General features: G+C 32.8%; 2 protein-coding genes across 2 annotated transcripts; one reads left to right on the top strand and one right to left on the bottom strand.

Moving 5' to 3' along the window:
- Positions 1–7619: 7619 nt before the first annotated feature.
- Positions 7620–13952, top strand: LOC112515862 (tRNA-dihydrouridine(16/17) synthase [NAD(P)(+)]-like). Its single transcript, XM_025122812.1, has 3 exons — positions 7620–8127; positions 8255–8361; positions 12941–13952. The coding sequence occupies exons 1-3, from the start codon at positions 7753–7755 to the stop codon at positions 13671–13673; spliced, it is 1215 nt and encodes a 404-aa protein (XP_024978580.1). The 5' UTR covers positions 7620–7752; the 3' UTR covers positions 13674–13952.
- A 313-nt stretch (positions 13953–14265) lies between these two features.
- LOC112515863 (protein IRX15-LIKE-like) lies at positions 14266–15210 on the bottom strand. Its single transcript, XM_025122813.1, has one exon. It carries the CDS (start codon positions 15208–15210, stop codon positions 14266–14268), a length of 945 nt encoding a protein of 314 aa, XP_024978581.1.
- Positions 15211–21183: the final 5973 nt, after the last annotated feature.

Below are 21183 nucleotides of genomic sequence, written 5' to 3'. Positions count from 1 at the left end.
TCAAACATTAAAAACTCCTTATTATCGGTATCATATCGGAATAAGTTAATAAGTTAGAATGAAGTAACTTATCAAAAACTCCTTATTACTTGTATCAAACCAGTATAAGTATTTACTTTTTTTCCCATCAAAACACTAAAAACACTCTATTACCGACACCACACTGGAATACGTTAATAAACACTTTAAATAAGCAATCCCAAACACCCCCTTAAAAAATCTCTAATAAATTCTTCGATTTTTTTTTCTTCAAAATGGATAGTCAAAAAACAAAGTTCGCCAAAAAAAAAACGTTCTCAATATTGAGATATTATAACATCAATTATATTATTTTAAATATTCAATAAAATATTATTTGTTTCGGCTAGACATTTAATGTTAAGTACTATTATTGATGGAATAAGTAAAATATCACTTCTCACTCATAATCGATATATATATAAAAGTGTATTTAACCTATTCCAAAAAAGGGTACAAAAATGCACTTCTACCAACTATTTTTCTACCACAAACATAAAAAGTAAGACATATTTTTTATATTTTTAACGCATGATTGACTTGATTCAGATATAAAAAGGGAATGTTATTTGCACCTCATCTTGTATCAGAATCAAGTCAATTCATGCATTGTGAATGTAAAACGTATATCTTAATGTTGATGTCTGTAATAAGCAAATTTATAGATGAAAATGATTTAACACATAAGAGAATACATTTAACGGACCCCTATAAAATTGGATGTATATATCATCTATAATATATTATAAAACATTTGACGAAAACTCTTAAAAATCATTTTTTTTATGCATGAAGTACTGTTAGTTAATGCATATTACTTAAAATTCAAGATTACAAGTAAACTGCATATAAATACAACTTACTAAAGCTCAATTTTTTAATTCGTGTAATTAATTGTAGATAAACACAGTCAAATACAAGATAAACATCTCATTTTAAATATAAATTTTTTAAAATATAATTAAGATAATTATTGACTTTTAACAGAATAATTAATTATTACTAGAAGAGTACTCGCGCAATGCAGCGACACACATCTAGATTTTAATGTTCTATTTTATTATTTGTCTTTGTCGATGTTATAATACGATTTTATGTGTTTTTAAGAGAGCATTAATGATTTTATTTTTGAATAAAATATATATTTGAAAAAAAAAATATCGATGTTAATATCAAATCAACTATTTAAAATTTTCATTTTTTATATAATTTCTGTGATTTATTTTTTATTATTATAATTTAATATAAGTTTGATAAGGAAATAATTTATTTTTGATTTAATAATATAACATTTTATAAAGATAATAATTAAGTATTATGTTAGAACTCAATGATTATCTTAATTATATTTTAGATATTTTATATTTAAAATGATATATTTATCTTGTATTTGATTATGTTTATCCGCAGTTAGTTACACGACTTCAAATATGGAGCTTTATTAAGTTGTACTTACGCATAATCTACTTGTAATCTTCAGTTTTAAGTAATATGCATTAATAAACAGTATTTTACGTATAAAAAGTGGTTTTTAAGAGTTTTTGTCAAATGCTTTATAATATAGTATAGATATTCATAAAAAAATATATTATTAAAAAAATTATAATAAAAAAATTGAATTAAAAGGTTATACAAAAAACGAGAATTTTTAAATAGTCAATTTGATACTAATATCAATATATTTTTCAAAGTTTTATGATTTCATTAAATTTATATTTCATTCAAAAATAAAAACGTTATTGTTTTTTCAATACAATATAAAATTATATTATATCGACATAAACAAACAATAAAATAAAATAAAATATTAAAATTAAAATGCATCTCATTGTATTATATAAATATTTTTTTAGTTATCCTAAAACTGTTTTAAGTAGACAAAAATCAGAAACTGATGAAATTGAAGTTTGTACTTTGCGAAAACATGGAGGAGAATGTGGATGGAAAATCAATAACTCCGGTCAAAAAGGAGACCCTAAAAAGTCAAAATTAGTGGATGAGAAATTGATATCTGGTGGACCACTTTTTTCAAATGTTTATTCATTCACAAAATTACAAATTTACCCTCCTCAATTAAATTTGAATTAATTCTACTAGAAAAATTAAATACCAAAATTCAAAAGAAAAAGCATCAGTTCTTTTTATGATATAAATCACATATCTAACATTTAGAAATTTCGTTTTTATATATTAGAAGTGTACTTGTGCAATATAATGAGATATATCTTGATTTTAATATTTTATTTTATTTTTTTTGTCGATATTAAAATATAGATTTATGTGGTTTTGAGCAAGTAATAATATTTTTTTAAATTATAAATTTGAAGATATTATAAAAATTAAAAAATAAAAAAATTCTCGTTTTTTTGTGTAATTTCTTTAATTTATTTTTTCCCATTATGATTTAATTTAGGTTAAGTGACGAAATAATTTGTTTTTGGTTAATAATATAATTTTTATAAAGATAATAATTAAGTATTCTGTTATAACTCAATAATTATTCTAATTATGTTTTAGATGTATTTAGAATGAGAATTTTATCATGTATTTGATTATATTTTATCTACAGTTAGTTACACGAATTCAAATATGGAGCTTAATAAATTTTACTTATGCACCATTTACCTGTAATCTTGAATTTTAAGTAACATACATCAATAAACTACTGCTTAATGGATAAAAGATGATTTTTAAGAGTTTTTATCAAATGCTTTATAATATAGTATAGATAAATAGAAGTTCAAACGAGAATAATAATCAAATAAAAGAATACTAAAACGATTAAATTATGTATAAATGTACATATGATTTTATATTAACAGTCAACACAAGAGTATGCAGGTGACATAACCCACAACATTATGTTATGATCAAAGTCGTGTGAATCAGATATAATTTTATGCATGATTCCAATGTAAAAATCACATGTAATTCAAACGTTTTTTTATTATTGTATTTGAAAAGGCAAATTTTATATCCCCTACACTAGAAAAAAAAAAACACTAAAAACAATACATTTTATTTTTCATATTTTCTGTTTTGACCCTTAAACTTTTTTAATTTATTATTTTTAACCCTTTTAATATTTATCTATTATTCCTTTTCTATTTTCTATTTGTTACTCCATTCATATTTAGGTGCCGTTTACTAAACACTTACCCGGTAAGTGCTAACTGTAATTTTTCTTACTGGATGAATATAACAAAGGTCAAAAATCTTATCCGGTAAGTGCAATGATAAAGATAAAGAATCTTACTCGGTAAGTAAGAGTGACGACTCTTACCCGGATAAGCGCTTACCGGGTAAATTGTTGCATACGATACCATTTTGATATACTACAATCTTGCACGGTAAAATAAATTACAGTGTTGACTCTTAACAGTAAACGCTTACCGGGTAAGCATTTAGGTAAACGACCATTTACTAATTAATAAGTTATTAACTAAAATATATACTTTTTATTTATACGAGACCAATTGAATTCAATACATTACGATATCGTGAAACACGTTATTTAAGTATTTTAGTGAAATTCGTATTTTTTAATAACATAAATTTTATGGTATCTTATCATTAAAAAAATTCTTTATCATAACTATTTTATTAAAAGTGCATTAATATAAAAAAAAGTAGTTAATTCATTATTTTATAAATAAAAAAATTATTAGACTCGTATTAAAGTGTAAGATTTAAATTTTATAAAAAAAATATATATATTTATGATATCTAATAATATAATTAATTTTTAAAAATATTCAATATTGATTTTATTTTATAGGTATTGACAAGACTATTCTAATAACGTAATTTATAAAAAAAATGTTTTACTCAAATGTACTTTAATTAATATAAGTTTATGTATATTAATATGATAATGGTGAAAAAGGGAAAATAAAAAAGTAACGAGTATGTAAGAGATGTCTAAGAATAGGAGGGAGTAAGAGGTTTTTTGGCAGTTGCTAAATAGTTTGGTACAAAATGATTAAGGAACTCTTATAATATAATGCAAAATGAAATATAATTGTTTGGTAATTATTCATAATGATATTAGGGTGCTGAATGCTTAAGAGAGACACAAGATACAAAATCATTCAGGGGATTTTAAAACCATTAAGAGACAATTTTTTTTTTTGTCAAACAAGATTCACCTTTTAGCGATTCAGATGCTGTCTCTTAATAAAACTATTAAAATGTAAACAAACAACCCTTAAGAAGTAATAGAAAGGATATCCATAGAAGCCCTCAATTGTTTTTATATTGAACATATTATATGTAATAACAGTTCAATATCATTAATCTGATTCATCTGGGTGTCAACAGTTATTAATAAAACGTTTTTAATACAACTTTTTCCAGAGAACGATGTCATTTTTTGAACATATAAAATTAACAGTGTATTCATTTTTCTTCTGAAATATTATGTAAGATGAACTGACATCTTATTGATACAAGAAGTATTTAGGATAATTATCATTACATAGAAAAACACTTTGTTTATAAATGGAAGTCGTCTTTTTTGAGCAAACGTTCACATGTCAGTTATTTATTGCTTCAAGTATCATGTTCGGTCGTTCGTTGAGGTTTAATTATGCGATTTTGGGTAGTTTGTACATGTGCTTAGAGACGTTGCGTAATGCAAAATAAGATTCGTAAAATTGATAAAACTTTGATTGAGCTTTTCGGATAAGATTTGGAATTGACTTTTTACTGATTCAATATATAAAAAAGTATATGATATTTATACACGAGAGATTTTGACATACAAACCTTATATTAAGCGAGCTCAGAACTTTTGACCACCAATAAGGTCGACTCTATTGATAACCCATATAGGGTAATGTAAATCATCACACCGAACTTTATTTCTAGAAATCTTTATATTATAAAATAAAATGACTAATCCGAAAAGGCATGATATTCTGTTGGGTCAGTATTTTGTACAGGGGAATTTTTATTTCAGAACCCATAAAATTATGATAAATTTGAAAACTAGTGTAACGTGTGCTATTCCACATGATCTTTTTCATCTATGATTTGAATTTAATGTATTGATTATCATATATTTGTTTTGTAATGTAAATATTTTTGTGTGTTTGTGAGCAAAATGTTACAACTACATTTTTTCCATATTGTGAACCGAATTCATATGAAACAGAACGTTATGAAACAAATATATGTTAATCAATATATTAAATCACCGTCTTAGATGGAAAAATTCATATAAAATAATACCTTACGATAATAATTCTCACGGTTATCATAATATATGGAGTTTTCAAATTGTTTCACCGTTTCAAGAAAAAGAAGCTAGCTGGTTGGAATAAAAAATCACGGACTCTGAAAGTTGGGCTGTTGTTTCGAATTTGTGGGAGCTCTAAGGCTCGGGACCTGATGGTTTTAGTTTTCGTTTCTTCAATTTCTCTTGACATATTATCAAAGAGAATGTTTCTTGTGCAATTTGTCGGTTTTGGGCCAAAGGTAGAAGAAATAGAGGTTGCAATGCTTCTTTCATCACTTTGGTTCCAAAATGCAAATATCCAATTGGCAGTGTTGATTACAGACCTATAAGTTTAACTGGATGCGGTTATAAAATTGTTAGCGGGCAGATTGAGAAAAATTATCGTGAAGCTAATAGGGGCGGAACAGGTGTGTTTATAAGCGGAAGATCCATTCTAGACGGTGTCCTCATCGCAATCGAGTTAATTGATCAAATCAAGAAAACCAGGACAAAGTGTTTGTTGAGGAAGATCGGATTTTAAAAGACGTTCGATAGTGTTAATTGGAACTACATTCTGGACATTATGAAGCAAATGGGATTTGGGGAAAAAAATGGTGTACGTAGATTCTCTTCTTTTTGAGTTTTGTGTCGGTTTCAATTTTAGTCAATGGGTACCCAACCAAATAATTTAAATTAAAGTGTCGTGTGACAGAAGGAGATCCTCTTTCACATTTCTTATCCTTTACTGTGACGGAGGGCCTCAACATTGCAATGCTTGAGGCTATTAGCAGGAACCTTTACCATAACGTGTCGTTAGGTTCCAACGCAAGTATGGTTTCGATTTCTCATTTCCAACACGTGAATAGCATCATTTTCTTTGGGAACTGGAGCATTTCTGACACCTTGAATTTCAAATATATTCTCAAGTGTTTCGAGCTCTCCTCGAAGTTAAAGCTTAATCTTGACAGAAGTAAATTATTTAGTGTAGGTGTTTCTGATAACGAAGTGGAAAATTTGGCGTCTATCTTATGTTGTCGTACTGGAGTCTTTTCTTGATCTTATCTAGGGCTTCCAATCGGAGTTAACATGAGCAAGACAACTAATTGGACCCCAATCGTTGGAAAGTTTCAAAATGAACTCGCTAATTGGACCCCAATCGTATGACCTCGGTAAATCGGTGTTGAGAAGCTTATCTCTATAATATTTCTCTTTACGTTCCCCGACTAGTGTGTTGCAATCTCTAGAGAGGGTAAGGAATAACTTCTTTTGGGTTGGGGGGGGATGGACCAGTTCTAAATTGGCGTGGGTAAAGTGGGTTAATGTTGTCAAAGATTTCGAGAGGGGAGGGCTTAATATAGGTACTCTCAAGACTCAAAACTCGAGCCTTCAAGGCAAATGGTGGTGGAGGTTTTTTCGTAGAAGAAAACTCTTTCTGGGTTCGGGTTATTAGATGTTTATACGAGAGGGAAGGTGGTGTAAACTGTTATAGGGCTAGACACGACAAAATTGGTTCCGCTTGGGGTGGAATTTTGAAAGCACGGAAGAATATTGATGGTTTAGGTGTTTTGAGTCCTCTTTTGGTAAAAACATTGGGGAAGGTAGAGAGTCTACTTTTCGGTTAGTTAAATGAGTGGGTAATTTTATTCTTTGTGATAGATTCCGTAGGCTTTTTCAGGCGGATGGCAATAAGGACTCTAAGGTTTTTGATCGTGGGTCTTGGAACAACAGGGCTTGGGTGTGGAATTGGAACTGGATCCGTTTGCTTAGAGGAAAGGCTTTTGTCTTCGGTGTGGAATTGGAATTGGATTCGTTTTCGGTGGTTTTCTATCAACGTGTGTGTGTGTGTATATATATATATATATATCAATTTGTAGTGTTTTACAAAATTAATTTAGATTATGATGAAAAGAAAATAAGGGCAAATTATATGAACAAGTAACATAATTTAACTTGATTTCTATTTTGGGTAACGTACTTTCAAAACTTTCAATTTGATACATAAGATGTAAAGTTTTAAACATTTAAGTACCAAGGTAACTAGTTGAAACATTAACCGGTTAGATTAAGATATATATGTCAACAAATAATACTGAGTTGGATACCACATCACTCGTCACATCAGCGTTGTAACCGGTTAATATTTCAATCAATTATCTGGATACTTAAATATTTAAACTTTACATCTTCGTACTAAAATGAAAGTTTTAGAAATACGTTACTTAAAATAGAAATTAAATTAAAATAAATTTAAAGGAACACTTAAAAGTGCTATAAAATTGATTATCGGATTTTGTTTGCTTTTTTTAATGACAAAATCCCCCCAATTTGAATGATTTATCCAACCCACAGTCCGGTCCACCCGATTTCACAGGTACAGTTGCACACACCAAAGACACCTACCGGATCCTGGACGGCGTTGCTTTCTTCATCGTCGCCGGAGCCGGAGATTCCAACCGTCAACCAAACGCAACTACTGGCCGCCGTCATCATTACTATTATCAATTAACAATCCATTCATGGCGTTTGATTCCGTTACTCAAACCCTAGCAACTTGCCCGCACAACACAGAATCTCCGACCGTCGACGCCGAAGATGACATATGTTCTGAAACGGTAGATGCGTATCCAGAATCAGTAGTAAATTACGAATCCTCATCGTTGGGCAGGAATGGCTACTTGACAGGCGATGCTAGAATCGAGGGAGCGTGGGCACATTGGAAGAAACTCGGTGAGCCTAAACTAATTGTAGCACCGATGGTCGATAATTCGGAGCTTCCTTTCCGATTACTATGTCGGAAGTACGGTGCTGAAGCTGCTTACACCCCTATGCTACACTCTCGTATCTTCACTGAGAACGAGAAGTATCGCTCTCAGGAGTTCACTACCTGCAAGGTAACGACGCTATGCAAATACGCAGAGCTCAGCTTGTTCGTTACTAGTAATTGACTGCAACTGCAATTCTATGGAATTGAGCGACTGTTATGTACTATAGTAACTCCTATTTCTCTTAAATTTGCAGGAAGATCGGCCATTATTTGTTCAATTTTGTGCGAATGATCCAGACACTTTACTGGAGGCAGCACGCAGGGTGGAGCCTTATTGCGATTACGTTGACATTAATTTGGGGTAAGCTTTTAGAACTTCTCTTTAAGTTTCATATCAAAATTGAACCTTCTCTACAAGAAAAGTTCTTACGTATTGGTTTACATTAGGCTCAATGCCAAAAATGTTGATTCTGGAAAACAGTAGCAGTTCATTTTGGTCGTTGTATATTCTCTATTTATCTTCAATCTACATGTATGATTATATCTGTATGACTCGAGCATAACATGCATGGCCTTTGAGACTCGAAATATATACCAATTTATGGTCCTTGAGTACCAAAATAAATGATAGTAACATAACTTACTAACAAGTGCTTAAGAACATATATTATAATGTTGGAACCTTAGACAAAACACAAGGCACTTGGGTACTTGTTTTGCTAAATTACCTTGTAATTTCAAATGCAACAACAACAACAAAGCATCAAATAAAACAGTAGGACGTATAATATATGCATGGAATTCCATTGGAAGGAAAAGAAGGTGAGCTAGAACTTGACCTTATGCTTGATTTTATGCTCTGCTTTGTTAGGACACGTTTATGCATGTGGATGCTGCAAAAAGGCTTATAGCTACACATCAAACTATCATGATTTTGTTAACAAAAGATCTTTTGGCACTTGATTTTTTGAGATCCATTTTTTTATTCAGACTCATTATTTCCTAGAGAACTTTGAAAAATGCTAATATAAACCAAACCAAACTAACTCCGTATTCCACCCAGGGGTGGGGTTTGGTTCGGGAGGGTAGGATGTACTTAGACTTTACCTCTACTCTAAGAAGTAGTGTGGCTATTTCTGTGAAGACCACCGGCTTGTGCAAAGTGTTTGAGAAAGAAAAAAAATTTGTCCAGAGACCAGAAGTATGAAGACTACCTGGGCAAAAGGAAAAGAAAATATAAGAAAATGACGCCAGAAAGGACAATACGCCAAAGAATGAAAAGAAGTAAGCTAGGTAAAACAAAACCAAAAAACCAAGATGCAAGTAGACAGAAAATAGCAAAGGAAACCACACAACCCAAATTATCTTAGGATTCTGATAACCTATCTCTCAACTCCCTAATTCTACCCCCATCTATCTCGCCAGCTTCTTCCTTCCACACAAGTTACCTACAGCCTACAGGTTCCCCTAGTCTGCTACCCTAGTACTGCGTCGCCAAGCATTTCTATCAGAGTCATGTCTTCGGAAATATCTAATACCGTCATATCTATCCATAGTTGCTCAACCCAAATCCTCCTAGGCATGCCCCTTCTTCTCGTCCCATCAACAGTCATGCTTTACACCCTTCTTACTGTGGCTACCACCTCTCGTGTGAACGTATCCAAACCAGTGCAGTCTTCCCTCTGTCAACTTATCAGTGATAGGTGCAACTCCCAAGTCCAACTTCATCTAAAAGGCTTCAATTGGTATCGCATCCAACATGGTCCAACCACAAGTCCGTCTAACCATTTTCAGTTATGCAACTTCCAAGTTCTTCCCACGGGTTTTCCTTGTCGCCCAACACTTCGATCCATACAACATAGTTGGGCTGATGGATACCTTGCAGGACAAATGCTAATTTTATATATCAATGGGAATGAGATTGAAGCCAACAATGCACGTCAATGTAGACACCTGATGTTACAAGATATGACATACCAAGCATACAGTGTTATAGTAAAAATGAAAGGGGACCAGGAGAGCACTTTGTAAGGGTTCCCTGGTTCCGTTCTATGATGACAACACTCGTTATTTTAACTATTGAAAGAGTGAAATTTGTTAAGTGAATGAGTCCAAGATAAATGCATGCAGGGTTTTGTTTTAGCTTTTCAGAGGTACTTATTTAGGATGGAGGTTGGTTGTGGCAAAAAAGGCTACTCCCGGAGGACTCTGATGGAAAGATGCATGCTCATGGCTGTATGAGCAACCTGGATAGAATATAACTGTTGTCTGAATGTGTGTCTAGTAAGATAAGATTTGAATTTAGTGAGTATGGTTGAAGAGCTAATTCTTTATGATTAATTTCAGATGAATCGTACTAAACTAAGTATAGTTTCAGGTCCTGAAACAGATGGACTCAATTTCGCAGATATTACTCATTTTATAACTTACTATGTTGGGATTGCTAGCTAAATATATCATAAACCTTTCCTGGGAACATTTACTTGTGTAATTTAAAGTAAATCACTATGTGTCATAAAGCATGAAACCTAGATCTAGATCTAGTTTATGATTTTTTCTTTCAAAAGGAATGTTACACATTACTACTGTTATTTGTGGCTTAGATTAGCTTTGCCCTCTCTTCTCTATCTTCAAGTTACTTAATCTGCATCCAGATGTCACGTGTCTACCCCAGCGCATACATATTCTCTCCCACAACAACAAACCCTCCTTGCATAGGCATGGCATCTGCTTTAATTCGAAAGGACTGCCAACTTTTACACAGCACAAATCTCAAAGTACACTTCCAATTGGAATATGAATACACATGCAAACACACAACGATATGCATATTATATTGTCTTAAAAGTCTCGGCAAACAAATTTTCGTGGAATTTCATTTGCTTCATTGGATATCTTCTAAAGGCCATTGTATCCCTAGAGCGAGTATAGTTTAACTCTATGTAGATGCTTTAGTCTCTCATTTTAGCATAGCTACAGCTATACCTTGATCATTCACATTTGTCGAACCCATCTCTTTGATTAATCTTTTGCATTGAATATTCGAGTATTATTGGTAGGAAACTCAACGGACTAGATTCACACGAGCAAACACACAGAAATTATGATAGTAAAATGCACAATGACACAGGGATTTACATGGTTCGGTCAAGAATTGATCTACATTTACTGTGCCATTAGGGAACCTCATTAATTTTGGCTTAGGGTTTTACAATTGTAAAGAGATGTATATATATGAGGAGAATGGGCAGAAAAGTTGCAAACTGGGCCATAAACATAATTTCTTTCCAGGGGCACTGCCCCTTTCTATTCCTGCAAGCTTTTGTGCCAAACAAACGTCAGGCAATCAGACTCCACTACTCAAGAATTGTTAACCAATTGTTCTTATTTTTTCCAAGTTCAAAAGAGTAAATTGGTTAATGGGTATCTTAATTTCCTTGTGCTTTCTATGTTTTTTCAACAATTCAATTACGCTTGTTAATTACTTCAGATATCAGATATTGACATTATGCTCATATAATGAGTAAAAGCATGGGACGGCTATTTGATGCCATTATTGTTGGGGATCTTCGTCAAAATCAATAGTAGTCAACTTCCTGGGATACGGAGAACAGGATGCCTTTTAATTTTTAACAGCCACAACAAGGTTGATGCACAAGTTCAAGATCTACCTTTAATCATAAAGCTTAGTCTAACTCCAAAGAAGGAAGACTTGTTGGATTTCCACTTTCACTGGATCCAGATCCAATAAGTACATCAATTYGCCTCTCCATTTTCTGTGAAATAAGGGACAGAGAGCACAAACTGTCACATTCTAACTTCTAAGGCTACATTCTCTATTAGGATGGAGGAGCATCAGCTGGTCTTGGTATGCTTAATTTCACAAGAAAAGGCTCCATCTTTTTCGTGGCAAATGGCTGACAAATATTTTTAGAGAGAATTACATTTCTTATCCCTGTGCTTTAGTGATTTTAATGGATTGGGTTTCTAAAGTGATTCTTATACAAAATGGGTCCTTGTGGTTTGTGTTTGTCAGCAGTTGTGTAGACATGTGCTGACACTTGGTAGCAAGTGTCTGGAGCCTGGACCCAGTACTTGGTTTTTGCCATGCACTTTTTACTTACAAGTTGGACTTCTTTCTTGAGACTTTGTCGGCAAATAATGAAAGGAAGTTTCAATTTGAACCATAGTGCGTTTTCTTAAGAGATTTCATTGAATAATTAAATATAGTCGTGACTCTTGATTGAGGCTCGCAACTTTCTTGGCCAATGTGTTTCTCATGAAATGCTTTCTTGATTAGCCATAACATCCTTGATTAGGACATTTGTGCCAAGTTCTTACAACGGTCTGGTCTTGGCTCATGGTTGGCACACCTTTGTTGCGTCTTTTTGTCAGTTGGCTTTACATCACATCCACGATTGACCGATGACATGATGATGTTGTAACATTTAATGACCAATGTCAAGTTTATCGTCTACTTTGCCATAAACCTTTTGTAAACAATTCATAACCTTTTCGTAAATGGGTATCCATGCCATCAAATGTTACAGGTCAAAATGGGTACAAAGTAAGAAAATCTGAAACTTTCTTCCATCAATTGATAGAATAAATTCTTCATTACACTAAATAGGAACTAGGGTGGGGTTCCGTAAGAACTCAATTTCTTTTGGCAACCCTAGGGACCACTTTGTTTCGAGAGGTTCACATAAGTTAGCATTTCACATGTGCTAACATTTCATGTTAAGCTATGTTAAACATTTTAACGTATGTGAGGAAAGCTAAGGTTTCTCGTTACAGTTTCCTACGGTTCCATGAAAAAGATGTTCCTACACAATTCCAATTTATAGGAACTGAACCAAACTTTGTTGTATTTTGATGCATTTGTCCTCCTTTATTTGTTCACAAACTTGCACAAACCTTAGTTTATTATATGTCTGCAGATGCCCACAGCGTATTGCCAAGCGAGGAAACTACGGAGCTTTCCTAATGGATAAACTGCCTCTCGTGAAGTCCTTGGTCGAAAAATTAGCTCTTAACCTCAACGTTCCCGTGTCTTGCAAAATCCGAGTCTTCCCAGACTTGCAAGACACTTTAAACTACGCAAAAATGTTAGAAGATGCCGGTTGCGCTCTTCTTGCAGTACATGGACGCACAAGAGATGAAAAAGATGGGAAAAAAATCCGAGCAGATTGGAAAGCAATACGGGCTGTAAAAAACACTCTTCGAATTCCAGTCCTTGCAAACGGAAACATTCGTCACATGGACGATGTGAAAAATTGCTTGGAAGAGACCGGTGCCGATGGTGTACTTTCCGCTGAGACCCTTCTCGAAAATCCGGCTCTGTTTGCTGGATTTAGAACCATCGAATGGGTATCTGACGGTGAAGACGGGAATCAAGACAGCAAATTGGATCAAGCGGGTTTAGTTGTCGAATATTTGAAGCTGTGCGAAAAATATCCGGTGCCATGGAGAATGATTCGCGCTCATGTTCACAAGATGTTAGGCGAGTGGTTTCGGATTCATCCACATGTACGAGATGATTTTAACGCACAATCCATACTCAGCTTCGAGTTCCTTTATGGCATGGTCGATCGTCTTAGAGAACTCGGTGTTTCTAGGCCTCTTTATGTCAAGAACACTTCTTCAAAAGCAGATCTGCAAACGGAGGTCTAGCTCGAGCTCAATGCACTCATAATTAATACAGTCAATTGACTTTAGCGAATCATCTGCGATGGTTACGGTTTTTTGAACCCGGGGCTCTTTACGAAAACATTAGCTCTACTTTTGGAGTAAAAGCCAGGTCTGCGGGCATCCCTACCACCAGGACCGGAACCCCACCTCCATATGAGATATATCGGACTAGTTTGATTTGATTTGTCTGATGTTATATTGTTGAAAACATCTTTGAGATTAAAGCACGTTACGCTACCAAATCGAGTCGATTTTCAATCTCGAGCCGGGGACAAGGTGCTTGTTGTAGTTTTGTTGTCGATACATTTCAAATTCGATATCTTTGCTAATTTAAAATTTAGGATGGTAGTTCAATTGGTACACCAAAAAAGTTCTTGATTAAGCAGAGGAAAAGGGTCCCACCTCATTTTTTGGGGAACTTTACGACTGAACCATTGGTTCCATGTATTATGTACTACTTGCAAACAAATATGACACAATTTTGACCAACTTTTACACCTCTTTATCTCAAGCACAACTATGTTGTAAACATATGCGGCAGTGACGCGGCGGTGGACGGTGGACGGTGGTCGGCCTAGGAGGACGTCGGCGGATGGTTGCGGCAAAACTGGTGGTTGCCACTCTCCTCCACCACTCTCTCCACCACAAAATGAGCCAACAAATCCTTAGAAGACTTCACCAAATTCTCTTTACACAAAAACTCTTCACTGGACACCCTCTCCACTTCCCTATTATAATCATGAACAAACACATGTGTTTTATTATTCCCACCCTTTTTGCTCCTCGCCAACACGCCGGCGGTGAAGATCGCCGATATGCTCCCTGGTCCCTCCGGCCAATACCCACGTGGCCCATCCACCAGAATCACATCCCAATCTAGTTCATATAATTGGTTTGGGAGATCATTTAATCCAATTTTACAATCGGAAAACAAAAGGTTTTGGACTGGCCGGCACTCGTTACGAGTTTCTTCTCTAACGGAATTCACTAGCTCTTTAAGCTCGCTGATCTTGGTGGTGTATTGGACGTCATATGCTTCGATTTCCGGGTGTTTTTCCTCGATGTAGGCAGCATAGTAGCGGTTCTCGTCGATGAAAACCGTCCGGCCTCCGTAATGGTTGAGTGCATTCCAAAGGAGGGTTTCTGGCGTGAGTCCGAATACGAGAAAGTTACAAGGTGAATTGCATTGTGAGAGGACATCAGAGATTTGTTTGATGTCGGTGAACGACATGTGATCGGTGGAGTTGGTTTGAGCGGCATAATGAACGAGAGCTTTCATCACGTTTTTGGGCAGCGTGTGGTGGTGGTGGTTGGTGGTGGAGGCGAGGCGGGTGGTGGTAGTGGTGGTGGTGGTGGTTGCATAGAACGATTCACGGGTGTAAACGAGCGTTAGAAGGGAGGCGAGCGTGAAAACGGAGATAAGAGCGATGAACCAAAGGCGGTTCGGGTTGGCTTGTTTTTGAATGTAGGGATGGAGAAGGATGAGCTTTGTGTTGCCATTGTTGATGTTGTTCTTCATATTTTGTGTGATTGACATGAAAGGGTTGATAGGAGCCGGAGGGAAGAGTGATTTTAAAGAAGGAATAATAGAACCCAAATAATTAAATATAACTTAAAAAAAGAAAAAAAAAAGAAAATTAAGAAAACCTGAAAATTAATTATATTTATTTATTATTTATTAACAATAAAAAAAAAAAAACACAATTAAAGCATGAGGAAAAGAAAAGGGTGATCGACAATAAAATGGCACCAATAAATGACAATGAGATGGTATCTGCATTTGGGCACCTCAATATGTTTGACTTTTCTAAAAAACCCAATAAATAATCAATTAAAAATGTTTTAAAGTAAAAAAAAAAAAAACTTAAATCAGTATTACAGTTCTCACAGTATAATGTCATTAAAACCTCTTACATCCAATGTCATTGCTGTGCTCTGCCACCCTATCATTAGCTGCTATTTATATCTGTTTTTTGTCATTGATCTTCCACTTTTTTGATCTGGGTTTTTTTCTGTATTTGGATTCTGTATATTTTAAAGTTTATGTTTTATGGTTGGTTTGGGTAGGTATATTAGAAAATGGTGATGAATTTAGGTGTAATTGTTTATAAAAAGGGGAAAATGAAAATGAAATAGAAAAAGAAGAGGTGGATGAAGAGGGAGGAATGGTGGTTGGGTCGGAGCCGTTTGGTAACGATGTAGTGACAACTTAACTAATTACAATCCTAACATCACTTTCACTCCTTTATGTAATCAAACCTTTTAATTAATTATGTGCATATATATATATATATATATATATAAATATATATAAGCGATCAAATGAAAATCACACTCATTTGTACAAACCGCCCTTATACGTCGATTAATTATTTGCATATATATATATATATATGAGCGATCAAATGAAAATCACCCTCATTTGTACAAACTGTACAAACCACCCTTATACGTCGATTTCATTGTTTAATCTTATGAAAAATTTTCATGAAATTGTTTAATCTTGTAAAATTATTTCATATAATACTTTTTTTTTGATGAATTTGTTTCATATATGGTTATGAAATTGTTTCATATAATACTTAATGAAATTTTAATGAAACTGTTTCATGTATTTCTCTAAAATTAAAATAATGAAGATAATAATATCCATGATTAACACCCACCATAATAAAAATGGTTAATCAACCTCTCATAATTACAAAAAAATGAACAAAATAAAAAATTATAATCGGTTGAATGTGTTTTCACGGCTTATACAAATTGAGTGATTTTTATTTGAATGCTCTTATTTCTTTCTCTCTCTCTCTCTCTCTCTATATATATATATATATATATAGAGAGAGAGAGAGAGAGAGGATATGTTTCAAATTCAACCAATTTCATTTATACAACCAATACAACCCGATTAATTGAAATATTTATGGAAATGATAAAAGTTCATTTACTATAATTTGAATATTTATGGAAGATGACCATAGTTCATTAATTATGATCATTACTTTATATTAAAAATTAATCGTAACTTTTATGAAATCACATATTCATTAAATTAAATGGATGGTTGAGATTGAGTTGTATTGGTTGTACAAATGTAAATGGTTGCATAATAACTCTCTCTCTCTCTCTCTCTCTCTCACACACACACACACATATATATAATATAAGGATTAGTTCTTTTGTTAACCCAATGTTTTTATGGATTAAATGATGACATATTTGTAATAAATGAAAATTTGAATAAAAATACATATTGGTGAACATTTTAGAACATGGTATTTGTGAAAAGATAATGACATATGAACACCTATGAAAAATCTTATTGAACACATATGAACACAATCTTATGAACGTCTTATGATCATGAACACATTCTTATGAACATCTATGAGCACATTCTTATGAATATCTTATAGTTATGAACTCAAGGTTATAAACATTTATGAACATCGTTAAATACCATAAAAGTAACGTACACATCAAAATTAATTATTTGTTCTTCATCATTAAATCAAACATTTGAAATAACATATACTAAATAATTAATCTTATTGGTCCAATAAGTTTATAAAGTTAACACCATATTTTTGGTTAACAGAAGTTCTTCTCTCTCTCTCTCTCTCTCTCTCTATATATATATATAGTCAGGTTCATACAAGAACATTAATTAAATTAGAGAACATAAGAACGGTCTAATCACATGTGATTCACACGATCTACGGTCATGGGCCAGGTTCCCCGCTCATATCCTTGCATTGACTTTATTCTGTAATGACATGTAAAATCACATGTAACTCACATTTGCCAGTTTTTCTTATTCTCTTATATTGGCCGTGTTCTCGTTTGATGCTTCTGCCAAAACACGAAAACTCATATATCACATGTGATTTACACTAAAATCACATGTGATATAGATGTTATAGTATATATTCTTATTTTAATCATCTTCTCGTTTGAATCCAACCTCTATCTATACTATATTATAAAACATTTAGACTAAGGTGCCGTTTACCAAACGCTTACCCGGATAAGCACTTACTAAGTCACTTTACTTTAACGGATGAATATGGCAAGGACTAAAAATCTTACCCGCTAAGAACGAAAACAAGAATACCCGGTAAGTGAGGACGAGAACTCTTACCATGGTTAGCGCTTACAGGGATAAATTGTTGCATACGATGCGTTTTAGTGAAAAAAGTCTTACTCGGTAAGTAAGCGATAGTGTTGAATTTTACCGGTAAGTGCTTACCGGGTAAGTGTTTAGGTAAACGGTCCCTAAATTTTTAAAAACTACTTTTTATACATTAAGTATTAGTCATTAATGCATATTACTTAAAATTCAATATTACAGGTTATTAAGCATAAGTATCACTTATTAAAACTCAACATTTGAATTTTTGTAACTAACTACAAATAAACATAAATAAATAATAAATATATCTAAAAATTTGTAACTCTTCATATAACTAACCGATAAACACAACAATATCCGAAATAAAACGCCTCAGATATTATCTCTTTATATTTAAATATACAATATCTTAAATACAATTATCATATAAACTAAACAATCTTTTACCCTCAAACAAAATACTTTATCAGTATTTCTAGATTTCAAAATCCAATTGCATTGTGCAAGTACACTTCTAGTATATAATAATAATAATAATAACCGAAAGTTTTCTTAAAAAAATCTTTATCTCTTGAGGCAGATGAATTGTTTTCATACATTTTTACTCTTTGTAGACCATATTCTTGTATAATTGACTGGATTTATTTGATTGGATTTATATATATCTCGAATGAGTTCTGATAGAATACATACATTTACTAAATATAAAAAGGTCAGCAAAAACCGAAAACCATATTATCATGGAGATATATGTATTAATAAAAGAGTAAAGACAATGCTCACGTATTAAAAGAGTTGAAAATTGGGCCTCCATCTAATAAATTTAATGAACGAAATGAACATGAATCAAGAAAAGGATAGAAAAACCATAAATGTTGGTATAATATAGGACGGGGACACACACACACACATATGTGTGTATATATATATATATATATATATATATATATATATATATCATTTTGTGAAAACGTAAGAATACCCTTATCACGTGTGATAATACGCATGAGAGGACCTTGTGATGTGAAGACGACGTGTTCTATGACTTATGCCGCGCCAAAGGTTGTCTGTGTCTATAATTTAGCATCACATGTGATGGTCTTGATAAATTATAGTATCATATCAACAACACCCTTATCACATGTGACAATACTTGGGAGGGGGCTTAGTGGTGTAAGGGCGACTTAACCCACAACCAATATCGCATAGAAAATCGCTCACGTCTCTGATTTAGTATCACATATGATGGAATAATAGTATCACATGTGATTGTCTATAGTAAAATGGTGTTCCTGCGTTCTCATAAAATGAAGGTGTATGTTCCATTATGATCATACGCTATCAATTACCAATCTAAATAATAAACATTTGATTAATCTACTTACCTTTCTCGTAACCGAGTGAACTCAGGAGTTGTTACCGAGTTGGTGAATATACATTTTTTAGGTGCATTAATTCGATGAAATTTTACATACATTGTGCATAATTTTGATCATTTATTATACAAACCGGTTGATCATGACTATAACATATATTCATCATCGAAATTTATATCTAAATTATATAATTAACATTCATTTAAAAGAAATATATGCCATTAACGGTATTTAACATATTTAAGTCATATTAAAATACATCAACTGAGACAGGTGAAGATCAATTTAGTAAGGATCAAATTAAAAAAAAAATGATCGATTAAGTTTAATCGATCGAGATCCGCCGTTGCTAAGATTTGGAGAACAATAAGAGGTTGAGGTTTACCTCTTATCAAATAAGAGGTGAATAAGACATAAATGTCTCTGAAAAATTAAAAAAAATTAATAATCTGAATAATTGTATCTCTTAATAAATCAGACATAAAAGACTGATATAGAAACAATCAAATCCTTAAAAAAAAGTTGGATTTGAGATCTAGGACATAAGTTATAGTGATGCAAAGATGGGAGCATGGGGGTTTGACATCCCCCCACCTAAAGTCATTCAACAACCACCACCAATAATATCATTAAATATAACTTGAAAGGTTTTTTTTTTAAGTATATAATATTTATATACAATAAATGCAACAAATAAACTCACATACCCTCTTCATCGTTGGTGAGGTTTGAACCCTTGACCTCCTAGGAGGCCAAAGACTACGATACCGCTAGGCCGAAGACCCTTTGGTTACAACTTGAAAGTTATCGAATCATAACATAATACCAAATATTTCGAAATTAGTCGTTGGTCATAACTTTTCATGTTATAATCATCCTCGACGTCACACACACACACACATACATACATACATACATACACATACACACACACATACATACACACACATACATACATACATACATACATACACACATACATACATACATACATACATACATACATACATACATACATACATACATACCACGACATCGTCTGATGAAGCTATGCGTAGAGAGGTAAGACCAACGACGGTGACCACCTAGGCATTTGGATTCTGGGAATAGTATCTAAATGTAGGCAACGGTTGCCAAATGACCATCATGTCCTTTGTAGTTCTTCTTAACCTGAAAATTGTTATTTGATGAGAACCGTTAGATCAAAGGAATTGGACGGTTGAAATTAGTTTGTTGGTTTTTCTTCGAACATAACCATATACATACATGCATACAAACGCACATAATAGATTATATCTTATGATAAATAATTAATTATAAATAAAAATACTTTTAAAAACAAAATATAATCTTTAAATAAAAAACTTATAACAGGTATTTAGTTTACATTGAAAGACTAACGACTTGTTTGATACATTTTTAGCTAATTTTTCAAATAAATATAACCGTAAATAAAACTATTTTCAATTAAATGGATCAAAATGTTTAGGGTTTTGGGTTTAGGTTACATACGTCCACTGTCCACAACCATCGTTTTTAATTTCGTTCGACAAATATGTCGTCTATTGGCCATTTCAAAATTTGTGTATTCAAGAAGTGTAACAAATTATCAAATGAGTTTTTAACCTAGCGGTATTGTAGTATTTAGCCTCATAGGAGGTCAGAAGTTCAAACCTCATCAAACATGAGAAGGGTGTGTGAGTCTATTTGTTGCATTTGCCGTATATAAATATTATATACTTCAAAAAGAAAAAAGTCATGTTACAAATTATCGAAGGTTAATAAGCATTCGTTGGGATTTCATTTTCAATTTGATGACGTAAAAGAAAATCGAAAATCGATTGATCGATATGACAACAAAGACCCAAGGAAGCCCATTAGGTCCACATCAAACTCATTAGACCCTTTTCGGTAGATTATCTAAAATCTATACAAAAATAAGAGCCGAAGTTCAAAATCTTCAAACAAAAATTACGTTTAACTT

Source organism: Cynara cardunculus, assembly GCF_001531365.2.
Source record: "Cynara cardunculus var. scolymus isolate 2C chromosome LG 7, CcrdV1, whole genome shotgun sequence".
Taxonomy (NCBI): domain Eukaryota; kingdom Viridiplantae; phylum Streptophyta; class Magnoliopsida; order Asterales; family Asteraceae; genus Cynara; species Cynara cardunculus.
Note: the sequence above shows the minus strand (reverse complement) of the source record. Positions and strands in the feature narration are given on the sequence as shown.